Source organism: Aptenodytes patagonicus, chromosome 13 (assembly GCF_965638725.1).
Source record: "Aptenodytes patagonicus chromosome 13, bAptPat1.pri.cur, whole genome shotgun sequence".
Lineage (NCBI taxonomy): Eukaryota > Metazoa > Chordata > Aves > Sphenisciformes > Spheniscidae > Aptenodytes > Aptenodytes patagonicus.
The window spans coordinates 4,260,552-4,278,475 of NC_134961.1; the positions used below are offsets into that span (position 1 = coordinate 4,260,552).

The 17,924-nt window shown below is 51.6% G+C and overlaps 1 protein-coding gene across 1 annotated transcript in view; it reads right to left on the reverse strand.

The window, feature by feature from the left end:
• Positions 1 to 14,877, reverse strand: part of HS3ST4 (heparan sulfate-glucosamine 3-sulfotransferase 4) — a 66,695-nt gene extending 51,818 nt beyond the window's left edge. The window contains exon 1 of the mRNA XM_076351186.1: positions 14,243 to 14,877. Coding sequence (XP_076207301.1) covers positions 14,243 to 14,877 — 635 coding nt within the window. The remainder of the gene's footprint in view (positions 1 to 14,242) is intronic.
• Between the last annotated feature and the right edge of the window lie 3,047 nt (positions 14,878 to 17,924).

The following is a 17,924-nucleotide window of genomic DNA, read 5'->3' on the forward strand; positions in this document are numbered from 1 at the left end:
AAGTATGAACCTCTTTCTCCAAAAAGTCAGACGCTCGTCAGAGCCAGGGGGGGTTGCAGCCACTCTGCCAGCCTGGAAATTCTCATTTGGTTCTAGATTTAATCTCATAATGAAAAAGGAATTGGAACCAGTGCAACTGTTTTAACCTACCCTAGTCACAGAAAGAAGAGGAAAAGTAATTTGTTTTAAAAAAAATTGAATACACAAAGCCACGTCTCCTCTCATCCACCTTTAACACCCGCGTCGGCTGTTCAGCATCCGGGGGGAGCAGAGGAGGAATGCTGCACGGCTCCCACCTCCCGCCCCGTGCCGGCTCCCGGCTCCCTCTCTGCAGCATGCCATCGTGTCCCAGCCAAACAGCAGCAAAACACATGCGGAAAAGCAATTACATTTAAATCTAGTTTCCTCTTTCTACCTTGCCTTTCTCTTTTCTCTACTTAGATGCTCTTCAGTGTTGTAACTAATATGATTTGTGTTTAGCACAGTGTGAAACAAGAATGATTTATGGGTCTGTTAGCACTACACGGCTACCTGACGCCATCTCAGCCCCCCGAAAGGGCACTCCAAGAGCAGATTGCCAAGAGAGTTCTGGCATTACATGTAATTATTTGTATACCCTGCCCACATAATCACTGTTATTCTGGCTCTCACGATGCCCGTGTACTTTCCTTACGCCATGGTGGGCTCTGCTTTGGGAGAAAATGGGACCAGGACCCTCAACCAGCCCCAGCCCCCAACGCCATGCACCAGCCACTCCAGTTCCATGAACTGATCTGCTGGGTTTAAATTGATGTTTCATCTCAGATTAACTTGTGCTTTAGCTAAAACAAATATGGGCTCACGCTCTGCATTTCATTACCAACAGCTAATGCAAAGGCTCTGTGTGCTTGGGAACCAATCAGACCCAATTCCTTGAAGATGTTCAGAAGCCCAGCATGTTCAAGGCTATCTCAGTGACTCAGGTGCCAAAATTCCTATTGAAAGTCTCTGGGATCAGTCAAATTTTACCCATGGCTCCGAGTGGCTCTGTCAGTGAGGATCCTGCGCCTCTGCGCTAGCAAGTGCCCTTCATTAATTCTTAATGCTGCCCCAAGTACATCCAGTGTCCTCCTCAGCTTGGCAGCCCGCCCCTGCGAAGCAGGGCAGACAATAAGCAGAGCCCCCTCTCCCTTTCCTTCAACATATAACAAGAACCCAAATGAAATAATGAAAGAAACTCATTTTAATGCCACAGAGGGAATTGTTTTATTGCTAAAGCAGCAAATAGAACTAATTGAATCCGATGGAAAAAAAAAAAGGAGCAAAGGAAAGGAAAGGATAGGTGCAGTGCACAGACAGAAAGGGCAAACCGGAGCCTGAATATTCATGGGCCTGGAAACTGCAAATCCTTGAATGCAAAATATCTTCATAACTGATAATACTGCCAACGGCGATGCATGCACAGTGCTGGGAGAGATGGAGTCGGGAATGTTTGCATTTACAATATATTTTTTTTAAGTAATATTATGGAACAAATTCTCTGGTTCATTAAGCTGCTTTGCACCTCCCTGGTAAAACAGAACAGCCTGGGAGCAAGCACCGCAGCCGGTGCCAATTCCCACCCACAGCTGAGTGCAGGGTGAGGCTGGGCAGGGCAAAGCACCCACGCTGCCTGTGTCCTGCCCGCGGGTGGGCAGCAGTGCCCGAAGTAGCTCCACCAACCACCGCAGTGCCACATTCACAGACAGCAGGCACCCCTGGGACAGTTTTGCTGCCCGCCAGGGACGGGCAGGTGACCAGGCAGCTGCCTGCAGGATTAGGGGGCTGCGAAGGCAGCTGGCATCCCCTGTCCCTGCTGCAGGCTGAGTGCAGTCCCACATGGCTGGGCTGCAGAGCTGGGGCACTTCATCCCAGATCAGTTCCCATTTCACATACCGCCAGTTAAACCTGCCACAAGCTTTTAAATGAACTGTTTTCAGTGAACCTTAATTTTCAGTGGCAACATATATATTAATGTAGGGGGTTGCATTTTAATTAAGGCAGCATTCATGTTCTTCATTACAATACTAAGTCATCCAGCAAGAAACACCAAGGATATAAATCCCGTTAATGAAGAAGGAGCTACATATTCTGCACTGCACATTTAAGCACAGAGACACTAACGTACAAAATGACTGTGACATGAAATGCAAGGGGGTCCTCCAGGAGGAAAACTGGATTAGAAATGCAATTTATACTCTGAAGGGCCACACAACATCCGTTTGGCACCACCGCAACTGTAGGCCCTGAATCTGCATCCCAAAGGCATAGCAAACAGCCTGTTGTACCCCAATCTACTTTTTTCTCCCTAGAAAAAAAGGCACAACTAGGCTGCATGGGTTTGCTGGTGGGGTTGCACAGTGTCCATGCTCCTCCCGGCCCCCAATGTCCGTGGGTGAGAGGGGAAGATCTGCAGCAGAGACCCTCCACCAGCAGGAGCCAGCAGAGCCGCAGGAGGAGGGGGCCTTCCCCCTCCACCCCGCCACTCCTGCGGAGCACTGTGCACTCCCATTAGTGGTAACTCGGGGCTGAGCTCTCCCCAAGCTCACTGGAGGACAGAGCCACAGGATGATATCTGCCTCTCTGCAGAGCCCTCCACAGTCCCTCCCTACGCTAGCATCCCAAATCCTCGCCCTCTGGACACAGCAAAGCACTTCACACTCTCCTCCATCTGCGATGCACTCTAAGCATTAGCAAAAGTTAATAGGGGGCATCGGCAGAGCCACACTGGGAAGCGCTGCACCGGGTTACCCTGGGGAAGGACGTCGAACCAGGCAGCAGAAGACTTGCATCCACCGTGATGCCCTGTGGGGACTTCAGCCAGCAGGAATCCTCGCTCCTGAATACACTACCCCGACTGCAGTCAGCAGCTTTGAACTTAAATGTTAATAAACAAGCTCCTTAAACACTCTGGCAACGCGAAAGCACTTTCTTACCATTGCCTACCGCAAAAAATGGCTGAAGAATTTCTGTTCAGGTTTTCCAAATGAACCAGTCCATGGCAGAGACACGGATGGTGTCCCACAGAGACAACTGCATCCCAAGACGAGAGTGTTTCAGAATATTATGTGGGAACAGGGTAATAATAAAACACCTTAATGTAACTTTACCAGCAGTGGCTGTAGAAGAAAAGCCTGTAATGATCTAATAACACATTTCCCCTGCTGCCACTCCAGCCTCAAGAAATCCAGGGTAGTCTGAGCCTTAAATCCATCCCAGCTCTTCCTTTGTCATTAATTGTTAGGCTATTTGTATTACATGTTTTACATACCAAATAGACTCCAATTTCATGGTGGGCTAGACTGCAGAAATGCTTCTTTTAATCTTTTTAATTCTAAAGTAGTATCAAACTTTAATATTTTCTAATGGACTATACATTTACTCACATCTAACAACATTACTACAATTTAGGAGCAATAAAAGTCAAGCTCTCCTCTGTATGATAAGCTTGCAGCTTTATTTCCAAAGTTCAATCAGTTAACCTAGGAGAGCAATAGCTTCCCTACAATGAGTAATGATGCAGAATAATATTTAGATAGAGATAAACCCTTTTTGCATAGGAAATTGCATTACAATTTGCTGGGTCTTAGAAATTCTCAGTGAGATGCTTTAGTTTACCAATGAAGTTATTGCCTCAGGCATTTTTCCACAGTGCTTTGATTTTTTCAGGGGTTTCTAGAGGATTTTGAGCTGAGTAAGGCACCTTTATTGTTCCTGATCCAGGCGCGTGTAGCAGACCCAGCGGTACCACCTGCGCGCCCTCCTCCCATGCTGATTCACCTGCAGCGCTGACCGGGCGGCAGTGGGTGGAAGAGCATCCCAAAGACCAGCTGTGGGAAAGGACTGGACCCCCGTCTCGGGTTGGGACTGCGCAGCCCCCCCCAGGCTCTCTGCCCCTCATGAGGGAGAGGTGGGTGGCACTGCCCACGCTGCCAGCCAGGGACTTCCAGGGCTCGCCTGGCACCCTGGGCCCCCGCTGAGTGTTTGCCCCGTCAGGCCCAGCTCCCCGGGGAGGGGAACGCACACGTGGTAACAACAGCAATTGCAGCAGATGCCTGGCTAGCTTGGATCGCTCTGGTTTGGCCAGACATTTAATTTATCTTGGGTAGCCACTAATGAAGGCTGGCAAGCAAGAATGCTACCAAGTGCCTCCCCTCCACTGCCGGGCCCTGGCCAGGTTTAATCCCCTCCTCTCCACGGCAGCACCCAGCACCAGCCACCACGCTTACATCTTCCTTCACATCAGCTAAAGCACCTTCCCCATCACACTGCCCAGCTCCCCTAGAGCCTCTCAAGCTCATGCCTGGCTGTTGATTGCAACAGTTTGCCTTTCTGTAGGTTTTTAATGGCTCAGGTAAAAAAGGCAGAGCCCTTTCCTGGGGTACCTCTGTCCCCCCTGTGTATCACCTGGCTCTGCAGGCCACCAGCGCTGCGGAACAGCAGAGCAGAGGCAGCGGTTGGTGATTTGGGATTAACACGGTTCAAATAAATAGCCGAGAAATTACCTCGGAGGTGTGAGTGCGGACGGTGCAGGTGAGCAGCAGCGGGATCAATGCTGGCGCTCCCTGCGGGACAGACCAAGTGGCGATGAACCCAAGGCCAATTAAAGACCTCCAACAGCAACGACTTCAGGATCCATGGTCTGCCATTGGCACCTCATGAGTCAGCACTTTGGATGTAAAAGTGTCAGTTTGTTTTTAAACAAGTGGGACCGAAGCCGAGTAATTAATAATCAATAACCCGCCCAAGTGATGCAGCCTCTTCCACCCACAGGTGAGCCAGGAGGTGACTCCTCCCCACGCGGTCGGGGACTCAGAGGTAGCTCCCGAACGTGGGGGCAGCAGCTGAGCCCCCGGGGCGTGGGGGCACCTGGAGGAGCCCCGAAGCCTTTGGAGCTGGTGCCTCCTTGCAGTTGGCGTTACACAGATTGGGTGGTTTTGTCTTTTCCTTGACTGGGTGATGGCAGCTCGTGCTGTCAGCTGCTGAATCCAAATGCGAATTTTACACATGCTTCTGACACTGACGTTAGCTTTCCACGAGTGTGCTCGCTGCTCAGCTTAATTGTATGAATGTCCATCAAGAACAAATACAGAAAGGGCAGAGCTGAGGCTGAAATAAAGTTATTTGCAGATGTGGATGAACACTAATAGAAAGTATATTATATTACTGTATCCATCTCAATGCAAGATGAAAGGAAATATGCTCTAAAACAAAGGAGAGTTGCGAATTCGGGCTACCAGAGCAACCTTGCTCCGCTCAGATCCAAAATGATTACCCGCTAATAAAGGAGGGGGCCAAGTCCACTCCAGCCTGGCTCTGGAGGGAACGGAAATCAGATTTTGGCTTGAAATGTGTTACAGCAATCTCCGTAATACAAAATAAAGTCTGGCAGATGGAGTTATTTTTATCCAAAGCCAGTTCTGTTTAGTAGGTCCACGTCTATAACTGATGTCCCTGTGCTATTTCCTGTTCTCCCCGGTTCTCCTGCCTCAGTTTCTCCAAGGCACTGACAAGATTGGAGCAGACAACTGTCGGTATATTTTGGGAGGATCCTATATTACTTAGCTATAAAAATAAATTGTGAATTTTGCATCCACCTCAGCATTTGGCCTGTTTATATTGCCAAATAAATTCTTTAAAGAAGTACTGTACTTCACAGGAGAGCTTGTCAAGGTAAATACCTTCATTTACATAAAATGTGACTAGCAATTGAAATGTTAAAGCCATAAAGAGCAAGTTTATGATCCATCCTTGATGCTTGGATGTATAATATGACAAGGGGGAAAATAGTGTGCCTTACAACATTTACTAAATTGGTGTGTTGACTCTGGGGATGGAAATGGGAGATTTGAAAAAACAGGTTGGAGGGGGGTTTTGAGGTGGTTTGGTTTTTTTTTTTCTTCTTTTTTCCATAAATATGAATCCATTCCACAGCCTTCAGACAGTTGGCTTTCAAATACTCTCCTTCAGCTTGGAAACAGCAGCTAGCTAAATAAACAAACAGACGGCCAGGCAGGGACCTGCGTGGGAAGGAGCTACCTGGCACGCGGGGGGCTCCCCGGGGGATGCTCGTTTCGGGTCACGGGGGCAGGGGGCGGCAGGACCCCGGCAGGGGAGGGCCGCCCCAGCCACACACTCCCGCACACCGGTGTCCCCCGACATCCCCCAAAATTGGAAGCAGAAAGTGGTGCCCACATGCCATTATGTGTGCAGCAGAGGTGTGAGCAGCAGCTCCTGCAGCCCTGTCGCTCACTGCCAGCTTCGCTGTCAGCGGTGAGGCTGGCGCGGGGCTGACCTGCTCCCGGCTTTGGGGTCGCCCAGCTGGGTCACAGAGACCGATCCTGCCTCCCATGCCCCAGGAGCAAAGGCAACACCATGCTTTTCTGGGTCTGACCCAGCCTTTGATCTAAACAGTGATTTCTCACTGTGATTGAAAAGACTCTTATAATTTAGGGTTTTCTTTTAAACTTTTCAAAAGGGAAGGGAAACCAATTTAAACCACTTCAAATCCTAAATAATACTTTTTAAAAAGTGAATAAAAAGGGTAAAATGGACTGCTGCCTACATACATACCACAGTGAAATTATAATATCCACACTTAATGCTCTGGAAAGTTTGATAGTGCACATTCCTCACCTGAACTCAGTACGAACATTTCATCCATTCATTCATACTCGTACCCTTCTCAATTCATTGAAACCACTTCAAGCAAAAATCATTTGAAAGAAATTACCTCTGTGTATTATACCATGAGCAGTGAGAAATGTCCCACGTGAGCCTCTCCAGCCCCCAAAGCAATAAAATTTCTGCTGAAGTGGATGATATAATGACTCAGGGAAAAGAATTCCCCATGCCAACAAGAGGTAAGAGAAATCCATGAAAAGCAAAAGACTCCGACCTCTCTGAATACAAGGTGTCAACAATTTGTGCTGGAATTTTCACTTCGAAAATCAAAAGCCTTTGTCCATAACTTTCTTTGAGAAGCTGTTGTTCCTTCTTTGCTAGTCTGGGCTTCGAACAGAGCAGAAAGAGCCTCGCTAAATCAGAAACTGAGCAGGGGTCAGGCTTATAATTTAAACCCATGAACGCAACCAACTGACTCTTCGCCTTTCTCTTTTCCAAGGGGGCTGGTTTTCCCCAGGCCTATTTTGGGGGTTTTTGTAGCATCTGCATGCTTGAGTGATACTGCATTCACACACAGGGTGAAGCTCACAAACTTTGACACTACAAATAACTCTTAAACCATTAGCAGCAAAGCACTGTAGTCTTTACTTAGTGGATTATTGAACAAAATCCTAAAGAAAGAGTGTTCTTGAAAATACAGTGCAACAGTTAGATTATTTCAGGCCCGGAGACATATGATGGTTCTCTACACACTCCAAGGGATGGTCCAAAAGGTATCGGAAGAGGCATCTCCGCCTTGCTTGGCCGGTTTTCTGAGCCCTGGGTTCATAACCCTCCCAAGTGCTTCTGCTGGGAGGCGCTGGGCTGCTCCTGTTCGTGGGGTCCAGGCACAAGCCGTGGCTCAGAGGAGGAGCAGGGCAGGACCCAGCTGGGTGCAGTGGTGGGACATAGCACTGGTGCACCCTCCCTCCACCCTGCCGAGCAAGCAGTGACGGCCACGTCCCTGCCAGGGCTGAGCGGGGCAGGTACATGGGGGCTGCCAAGGGGGAGTTCAGCACGTGGCTGTGCTGCCTCCCACCTCCGCTGGCTTTCTCCGCACTACGTGCCCACTGTCACCTGCAAACAAATACATTTTGCCCAGAGGCAGAAGCAGCGACTAGCTCTGCAGGAGCGGGCACGCCGGAGCTCTCCCCTGCCAGTGTGTTGTCCCTCGCACTTCTCTCACTCTCTTTGCAAGAAGAGCAAGCACAGTGTGGAGGGGATGCGGGTGCTGAAAGCAGCTGCCATTCCCAAGGCTACAATCGAATAGCCTGTGGATAACCATCATCAGGTGATAAAACACTGCAAAGAGGTCTGATTCATTTTCGCATCCCATCCCTTGAGCTGAAACTGAGCAGAAAGGCCGGGAGAAGACTGCTGCCCAGCAAGGGTGCAGGGTGGGATCCCCTGGCCCAGCACACAGGGCAGGGGCAGAGGCCAGGAGACCCCCAGCTCTGGCACACAGTGGGTTCACTCCGGTAGCTCTGAGTGCAGAAGAAAACCCATGCCTGATACTGGAGTGGCCTCTCTCCAGCCCCCAGATGGGTGAAACACAGGGACCGACTAGTGAAGAGCCTGGCCCCCTGCTCACAGCCTCCAGCCTGTAACCCAGCTCAGCCCAGACCCTCCACCAGCTTTACTGAGAGCCGGACCCTGGCATCGGTGGGAGGTCGGTGCTGCACGTGTGTGCTTGCTCTGTGTGGAAGACTTGGGCTAGAAAAAAAAAACCAGTGTACATGTAGAATCTAACCCAGACCTAAAGGCTTAAGAAAGGTGAAGGGGGCAAGATATTGAAAGAGCTATGTTACATGGAAATACTCATACAGTCTTCAACCCAGATTAATCCCAATGCATTGGTTCCCCAGAGGAGGGAGGGCAGCTGAATCACTACATTTCAGCAAAAGCCAACTCACAGCAGGTCCCGGAAAAAAAAAAATCAATACACTTTCCCTAAGTTACCAGAAGTGCAGAGGGCACAGTACACTGGGAAGGCCTTTTGCAGAGAAATACAGCAGTTACCAGGCATCTGCAGCAGGGCCCGTCATTAGCAGCAAACCCTGATCTATCTGTCCACTGTAGGTGTTCCTGTAGTGCCCATCAGCACAGACTCACAGCGCTGATGGAAGTGGTTTGATTTTCTGAATATCCTGAGCTGATCGGAGAGGCACAAGCATTACCCAGCAGCGCAATTACAGCTCACAGTGAGGGTCACACTGTGTGGGACCAAGGCTGAAATGGCCCCAAGCTATTGCTGCAGGGGGGACTCCTCACACATCCTCAGACATGACTGGCACCGTTTCTGCCAGCAGCCACAGTGGTGAGAACCAGGCGCTCTGAGGTAGGATCAGCCCCGGTGCACGCAGAGACGGCCCTGCCATGCCAGCCTCCAGATCAGCACAGCAGAAGGGTAGGTGAGACGGCAAGCAGCCCCCGGGAGGAGCAGAGCCCGTTACAGCGACAACAGTGCATGACAGCCGCTTCCCCAAAACAGACAAATTTAATGCCCACAGGGACATGACTGAGACCGTTGGCTCCGCAGCCACAGCCAGCTGCTCCTTGGAACCACTGGCTCGAGAGCACATGTTTATTACTGGGAGAAGAGCTCCCTGTCATGGTATTATTCATTATTTGTATGAGGGTATCAGCTCACAGAATACCACACAGGCCTGACTGTTAGGGAGAACGCTCCAAAAAAACCAGACAGGCGGTGAAAATAGCATTAGACATGCAAACCATTTCATTGCCTGTCATGGTGACTGCTCCCTGCAGTGGCTGCAACAGGACTGCTCCACACATAAAGCTACGTCCCTGTGTAAGTGCTTAACATGTGGAAGCCTAGGGCAGAGTGAGAGGAACGTGGTCTAATTACAGAGACATTGCTGTAGCTTCTCCATGAAGGCTCTACCAAGGGGGAGGCAAGGAGTAAAGCAATCTGCATGTACACATAGAATTTAACTCCTGATTATTTGGAATAATCTTCAAATCAGTGAGCTTTAAAACTCCACAATTTATGTTCACCACTATCAGATACTCTCTTTGCATCATGGAGATCATATTTTCATTAAAACTTCGAATTTGTTTTCAAAATACTGTTATGAATCCTCACTTTCCTGCTAAACATAGCATGTTGAGACAGCCTTGAAAGTGTGAATGGACGAAACTGAACCACCTCACCGTGCTGAGCCTGCGGGCAGCTGGGAACAGTGGACTCAGAGCACTGGGCTGTTCTACTCAGCTCAGAGAGCTACCAAGATGCCGAAGTGCTAAGATCTATTGTGTTGGTCATTCGCACAAGCAGAACGACCCAGCTAAAGCACCATCTATGCTGGTGCTAAGAGCCCCTGCTCTCTTCACACAACCACCCGAAAGTGCTTCTCCTCCGACACCTCCAGAGCGGTCACCAGCAGTGTCTGAGCATCCGGAGGCATCAGCGTCTGCACATATGAAATCGTCCCACCGTTGAAACCGCTGGTGGCGGGGCAGCACGGCAGCTGTGCAATCCTGAGAGGATCGCCTCCCCTTCTCCTCCAGTGACAGAAAGCCACCCGGGACCACACTGAAGCCAGGGCTCCGCTGCAGACCCTAGGTCCAGCCCTCTGGTACACGGCCTCTCCAACGGCTGTCACAGCAGACACCAAACTGAGGCCTCCAGCACCGCAAGGTGACAAACCTGTCCAAGGGGCAGACACTGCGGGCAGTTTGCAGTTCCAATTATCCACAAAATCCTCTCATGCTCGTGCACTCTTGTTTCATGCCCAGGCAAGGAACTTGGGCATATCCCAGATGCTGCTTCTGTTTGTGCTGGTAATGAGCATTTGTAGATGTAAGCTAAATTCCTTCAGTGCTCAGGGGCCTCCAAAGTCTCCCCATCATTCTGCTGTCCTTGCTGCACTCTCAGAAAGCCTCTCAATTCATTTCCAGCTACAGGATAGCTCGGGGCAGAGCTCATGGCATGGGCCATGCCCACTGAGGCATGAGCATCACATGGGACGGAGCACGTCGCCCATGCAAACACCTCTGGTCCAGCCTGGCCATGGGGGCTGTGCAGGGGGATTACCTGTGCCTGGGCTGACTGAGCAGCAAGAGCTGCCCTGGGCATGCAAGGGAGCAGAAGGACACTCGCGCACTGACTAAAAATCAACAGCAGTTCCTACAGGGAATGATGGTATATCCTGTGGTTTAGAAGGAACGAGCGGGTGAAAGAGAGTCGCCAGCAACTTCCAAAGGAAAGGCAGATACCTGCTTCTTGCCACAACCTTCATCCGTGGTGGGACCAAGTTCTGGCATATTATAAGGGATGAAGTCAGCAAAGTTCATCACCAAAGATAATATTTACTGCCAGGTATCAGTGTCCCAGACTTAAGAGAGAGAGCTCAAGATATGCAAGTAATGCACACACCAGAGAAAAGTATTGCCACACTGTTAACAAAAGGAAAGGTTAAAAGTCACTTCCCTCAGCCTTTAACACACTGTTTAATAGTAATGTTACATTCTGCATTAAGGGGGGCAGGGGGAGAAGCAAGCTAGGACATTTATCAACAAAAGTTAATGTACATGGGGGTATTAAGTGCAGTTTAAGGAAAGCTGTATCATTGAACTTGTCCTTCAGACAGCCCAACATTAGGATGTACGGAATCGCAAATTACAATTACACAAACAATTCTGTCAGCATAACACTAACCAACTGAAACAAGCCTTCGACCCAGTTCTCATCGGTAAATGTGTAGGAAGACCTCAGTTCGGTAATTTCTACATAAACTTTGACTGCAGAGCTAAAGCAATCACAGACAGCACAGCTTTCCCTAAAGGTTACCAGGAAAACAGAACAGACTGCAGAGAGCTGGTGTAACAGGCTTGCCACACTGCACCAGCCAACAGGCAGAAAGCTATATTTGCACTAACTTCAGCCTCTGACTACTGTCCCAGTATAGATCCTGGACACAGTGTTTATAGCTGACTAACCTCAAGGCAGCAAAGACATGAATAACGCAGCATGGGACACACACAAAAGAAATGGTAGCGTTTAGGTACTGTCTCCATTTTACAGGCAGAGGAACTAAGGTGGGGAAACCGCTTCTCTTCCCTACAGCTCTGCAGGACTAGAAGATGTTCAGTACTGAATGACAAAGCAAGGGATCCTGAGAGTCTGCTGTTTCCTTATTTCACTACATAAGAAAAAACTTGACAGTATTGAAATCTAACAGTTTATAATGCATAAAAAGAAGTGTTATATGCAAAATATAAACAAGTGATAGAAGTCACTGTAAGGAGATGCTGGTATAAACGCTTCAATAGTTGCTTCTTTGCTTAAAGAAAAGTGTCATTTCTGTGGATAGGAAAAATCTCCAATTACTCTACCTGGGACACAGCTGCAAGCAGTCAGCCTTCTTGGTGCGCTCAATCAGGTAATTTCAGAGAAGGTCAGGAAGAAATAGCTGCTCATGTGGATGGTGATCTTTCCCCCCCTCCATTTTTGCTTAGTATTTGTACAGCACCAAGCACGCCAGCCTCCTGGTCCGTGACAACAGCTCAGTACCAGTACAGCACCAGGGAAAACCTGTCGCTCCCACCAAGGCGGGGATCGCCAACGCTGTGCGACCTGATGTCCTGTCCCAGCAAGGCTGAAAAACTTTCAAGGAGAAAGGAGAAGAATGCTGTTTGGGTTGGGCACATGTGAAAATGGCTTTAGGTTAAACAATCAGGGCAAATCCTGAGGGCCACAATGGCAATTAAGCAGCGGTGTAATTTATTTATTCCCATGACCAGAGAAACCATCCCCCAGCCTACTCTGCCCAGGACCCTCACAAATCATCTCTGACCCAACCTTTTCTTCTCCCACCTCTCTACCGGCGCAGCACAGCACCAGTGCTAGAAATCAGCTAAACAAACCACAGAGCTACTGCAGGGGTGAAAAATATCAAAATGCATTCTGCAAATGAAAACCTGTGTGTGCCTTTTACTCCACGAGAGGAGTTACACCCACTCTCTAGCCCTTTTCTTGTAGCATGACTTTAAAGATGAAAAAGCAGCTGCTTGCCATATTCAGTGCTTGATCTTCTTCTGCCTATTGTGAATAAAACCAAACCTTTTTATATGCCACTTTCTAGCCTCTTCCAGCAAGTTTCTAAACTTATTTATCAAGGCAAGCCTTTCCTGCAGGAAAATTCAGTAAAATAAGATACTGTGTCTGAAATTATATATATAAACACAATAACCACAGTCAATCCTTTATTCCTTCCCCATGTTGGTACAGCACACTGAAAACACTCTCAGAGACAAATGCGCTTTCCCAGTGCTGATCTCCACTTTATTGAAGTCCCTCAAGAAAATCCCTTAGCATTTTAACAAAGCCAAGTGGATGCTACACCAAGTAAGCATTATGCAGACTTTGCTTCTACAATTGCCACAGAAAATCGCCTGGATTTCCTCACATTTAAATGCCATTGACATGAAGACTGTGTACTCTATTTTAATAAAGAGTGGCCAGATAATCCAAGCAGTAAGTAACTTGCTGCCTCTATTTATTTTTTTCCTTCATTTTCAGAGCAGCTAAACAACTACCATACTAAGTGCAACAAAAAGACAAAACTTTATTAGCTTAGCCACAGATTATTTCTTATAAAGAAACTAGTATGGGTTGCTTTTAACCGTAAACTAGAGAACGACTAGTAATTTGCAAGTTCCATTGATGTACTGCATTCTTGTTAGTTTTGAGCTTTTGAGAGAGAAAGAGAGAAACCCTGAGCCATCACAATTCATTGATTTGCTAAACCTGCCAAGGCACTTAACACTTCATTACTGCAGTCCACTATTTTCTAATAACCAGAACTTTTAGCATAAGATTCCCTTAAAATGTTACCCTATGTCAGACAACAACATTTAGAGACTTCTTCACGAATAAAATTAGATCTTGTCAATAGAAAAAAAACTTTCTAACGTGAAACTTGTTGAATAAGGAGTAAATCTTATTTGTGAAGTGAACCCTGCAGCTTGTACGAAAGCAGGCATCCATCTTCACTTCAAAGCCCCTAGCATCACCTGGAACAACTTGCAATCTTGTTTATTTCAGTAATTATTAATTACTGACCTATTTAGACGTGTTTTACGCCAAGTGCAGCTGAACTGCTACGGTCTGCTCAAGCACTCTATGCACGGGAGTTACAGAAGAGGGATGTTTTTACACGTTTTCTGCCTTCTCCCATCAGAACACCGCATTTTCAATCACCACAGCTGTCAGGCGAGGCACCCACGCGATCACCCGGCCTGCCCTGACAGCGCGGTTCGGCTGTCGCGCTCCGCACCCGCCGCGGCCCCGCGCAGCGGTCCCGGGACCCCCCACGGCCCCCGCCCCGCCATCGTCCGGGGCCCTCCGCGGGGACCCCGGGACCCACCGCCCAGCCACCTACCGGGGCCATCCGGGGGGGGGCGGGGGACCCTCCGCCCCGCGGCTCTCCGGGACCCCCGGGACCCCCCGCCCCGGCGCGCACGGTCACACATTCCCCTCCCCCCTCCGCGGTCGGGGCGGCCCCGCGGGTCGCGCCCGGAGCCCCCGCGCCCTCACCTGTACCACTCCAGCCCCTTCTCGTAGTTCCTGTCGAAGAAGTGGGGCTCGGTGCCCACGGCGCGCACGTCGGGATGCGCCCGGATGGCCTCCAGCAGCGCCCGCGTCCCCCCCTTCTTCACCCCGATGATGAGGGCTTGCGGCAGCCGCTTCTCCCCGTAGTCCGGCGTGGTGCTGCCGCCGCGGCTCCCCAGGCTGCCGGCCCGGCTCAGCTCCTCGTCCGTGGTGCTCGACTCCTGCGGGTCCCTCTCGAAGGCTCCGCTCTGCGCCGCGATCACCTCCCCGGGGGCCAGCGGTGTCCGCAGCCAGGCGCCCGCCGCCCCTTCCCGGCTGCTGTTCGAGGCCCGCGTCGGAGCCGCGGAGGGGGCCGGGGCGCCGGAGCTGCCCGGCGGGCTGGCGGGGAAGCGCGGGGCCGTCGTGCTGGGGAGCGCGGCGGGGGAGCGCGGGGCCCCGGGGACCGCCGTGCCGGGGAGCGCGGCGGGGGAGCGCAGGGCGCCGGGGCCGGTGCCCCCCATGAGGCTGTAGCACAGGTAGGTGAGGCAGAGGGAGAGACTGCACATGCAGAGGAGCTTCCGCGCCGGGGGCACCTTAGAGCCGCGCCCGCCCGGCACCCCCGGCTGGGCGGGGGGGGACATGGCTGCTCCCCGCTCCTCGCCCCGGGCACCGGGCGCACATGGTGTCAGCCGCCGCCCGGCCGCCCCGGCCGCATGGGGCGCCGCTGCCCTCCCGCCCCGCCGCCGCCGGGGGGGAGCCCCGCATGGCACGGTCGCCGCCGGCCCCCGCCGGGCACCGGGGCGCCTGGGCTCAGCGCGACTGCGCTCCGGTGCCGCCCCGGTGCCGCCGGCTCCGCACTGTTGCCGCCCGAGTTCCTGCTGCTAAACTTTGTGCCGGGTGGGAGGCGGGAGCGCGCTCCCGGCGCGGGGAGGGCCCGCCCCCGCCGCCGCGGAGAGCGCGGGGAGCGCGCCGGGCCCCGCCGAGCGCCGCGCCGGCACCGCCGGGCCGGGCGGGGGCAGCGCCGGGGGCAGCGCCGGGCGGAGCGGGGCAGCACCGCGGCCAGCGGCCGGTCGGCACCGCGGCCAGCGGTCGGTCGGCACCGCGGACAGCGGCCGGTCGGCACCGCGGACAGCGGCGGGTGGCTCCGGAGCAGCCCCCGCGCGGCGCCGGGGGGAGCACGGAGCCCCGCCGGGGGCAGCGCTCGCCAGGGCAGGGCCCGACTGGCTGCGGCCCTGCTGACCCCCGGTGTGCCGGGGACAGCCCCCAGCAGCCCCACAGCCCACCTGCCCCATCTGCCCCCCAGATCCACCTCCTGTGCCACATCCACTCCTTGCCAGCGCTCATGGCCGCAGGGAGGGCGCGGGCCTCCAAGAGCAGGAGGCAGTGCCAGCTATCCTCTACAAATCCTTCACCTTTTCCTCAGCAGAAATCACCATGCCACAGCGCCTTGACCCCTTGTCCCAGCCTTCTCCTCCAGCCCTCCCAAAGCACATTCTGTATTGTCACCCTCTCACCCCACTGCCCCCAGCTCATGGCTCCTGCCCAGTTCCTCCAGGTCCCCAAAGAGGAATGCCCAGACAGGTCCCCTGGGACAGCCCCATGCAGCAGGGCCGAGGCCCGGCTCCAGCCCTCTGAGGATCTGGAGCAGAGTGGATAGGCTTCATAGGGCAGCCTGCTGTCTCCTGGGAACTTGAGGAGAGGTGGAAGACTGTGGGCAGGGGCAGGCAGTAGCTTCTTTGCTGGTGAAGCTAAGGGCCATTTGGAGCACGGAGGGTTCAGAGTTTAGGTGCCAGGAGCTGCACTAGTAGGTGAGACCAATTACACACTCGCACGCTGCTCTTCCAGGAACTCTGTCCCCAGCCTTGGTGGAGCAGGCTGGGGCTGAGAGCCTCCCTCCTCACAGTTTTTCTGGAGCAGCCACCACTTCTTCCCAGCTCCACGTTTTGGCACTTCCCACCTCCAGTTCTCAGCTTTGGCTTTAGCAAGGATTTTGTGAGGGGAAGAAATGCTTTATTGTCTCTCAGCTTCCTCCTGTCCCTCATTCTAGGGTCTCCCAGGAGTCTCTCCCTCGTAGGTGTTGCCCTGTGGCATTGGGGCACATCACAGCTCTTGGTATTGTGGCCACCATGGTCCCCCTCAGCAGAACAGTGCTGGCATTGCTGTGGTACAGAGACGAATTGAGGAACACAGTCATTTGCTAAAGCCCACACAGGTGAACGAGCAGCAGTCTAACATTTTGCACCTGAACTGCTACCCCCAAACCACCAGCACCATCTGAATGCTGCAGATCACCCAAAGAGCCAGCACCTGATCCAGGTGGCAAAAGCTGCAGAGCAGCTGCATGTTAACACATACAAGGGCCACAGCTGGGATTCTGAGCAAGCGCTGGAAAAGCGCAGAGTACGTTTCCAGCCTCGTGTGGCCGTGAGTGCTGGGCACCTCATCCTGCCTGTGAGCAGAAGGAGTATTTGGAAGCAGTGACCCTTCTCCACTAGCCTCCACTTTGGGAAACTGCAGAGCTATGCATCCCACCACACAGAGGTGCCCTGGGCGAGGGCTAGATGGGAGAGAGCTGGCAGAGCTCCCTCATGCTCCCCCAGCTGACGAGCTGTGGCCTGGATTTTACAGGGGAAGTCCAGGGATTGCTCCAAATCTTGCTGTCATTGTGTGAAGCTCAGCAGGGAACACCACAGAGCAACGTGCCATTGGAGTCTCAGCTATGCTTAGTCTCATGGCAAAAGCAACATTTGAAAAAAAAATTAAGTGCCAATATTAACTAGATACCCAGAGTTGAGAAAAATATTCATTGAAAAAGAGGAAGAGCACAGACTTTTCCCATAATGAACAAAAGCTCAATGCTGCTCTCAGCTGGACATGTGTTCTCTCTGTGCAGCTCCAGTTCCGATAGAGATTATTCCTTCATAATATATTTTTTATGGTACACATGAGACCTCTGAAATGCGGTGTCTTGTGTCCTGTAAATCATTTCCTGTAACTCACGGATTCCTTTTCAACTGCATTACGGTAATGTGAATGTTAAGGGACTAACCTGAACTGACAGGAGCAAAGCCTCGCGTCCCTCACCCACAGCTTCCTGCCCTGGTGCTCAAAGGAGGCTGTACAGCCCGTGCCCAGGAGGCAGGCACTTGGCCTGAGGGTGTCCCCTAGAGCTCTGCGGAGCCCACCGGGGAGGCACATGGTCCCTGCCCTGGACAGGCTGAGCCCACAGAAAGGTTGCTGCAAATTTAGCAATCAGACTTGAACCTTAAATGAAAATCCTGAGTAGGTGCAGTTGGGGTCATGGTGGAGGGGAGCACATGCTGCAGGACTGGGGACAGACTGATGTTCTCGGGAAGCCCTGAGCAGAGTGGGTTCGCTCTGCTGCTCTGCTTAGCTCATATATATGTCCTTTCACATAACTATTATAATATGTATTGATGTGCCTTGAGAGAGATGAATTCTCCTCATACATGGAGATGCATTTATTCCAAATTGGAGAACCCACAGAGTCTGCTGGTGTCAGTAAGCCTGGTCTCGAGTTTCCCAATATCACACCAAAAAAAAAAAAAAAAAAAAGAAATTGTTTTCAGTTCCAAAAATATAAGATAAACCTCAAAATAGACACCATTTAATGAAGAGTCGCAGTGCTTTGGTCTTTCTTATACTGAGAACACATCTAAACCGCAGT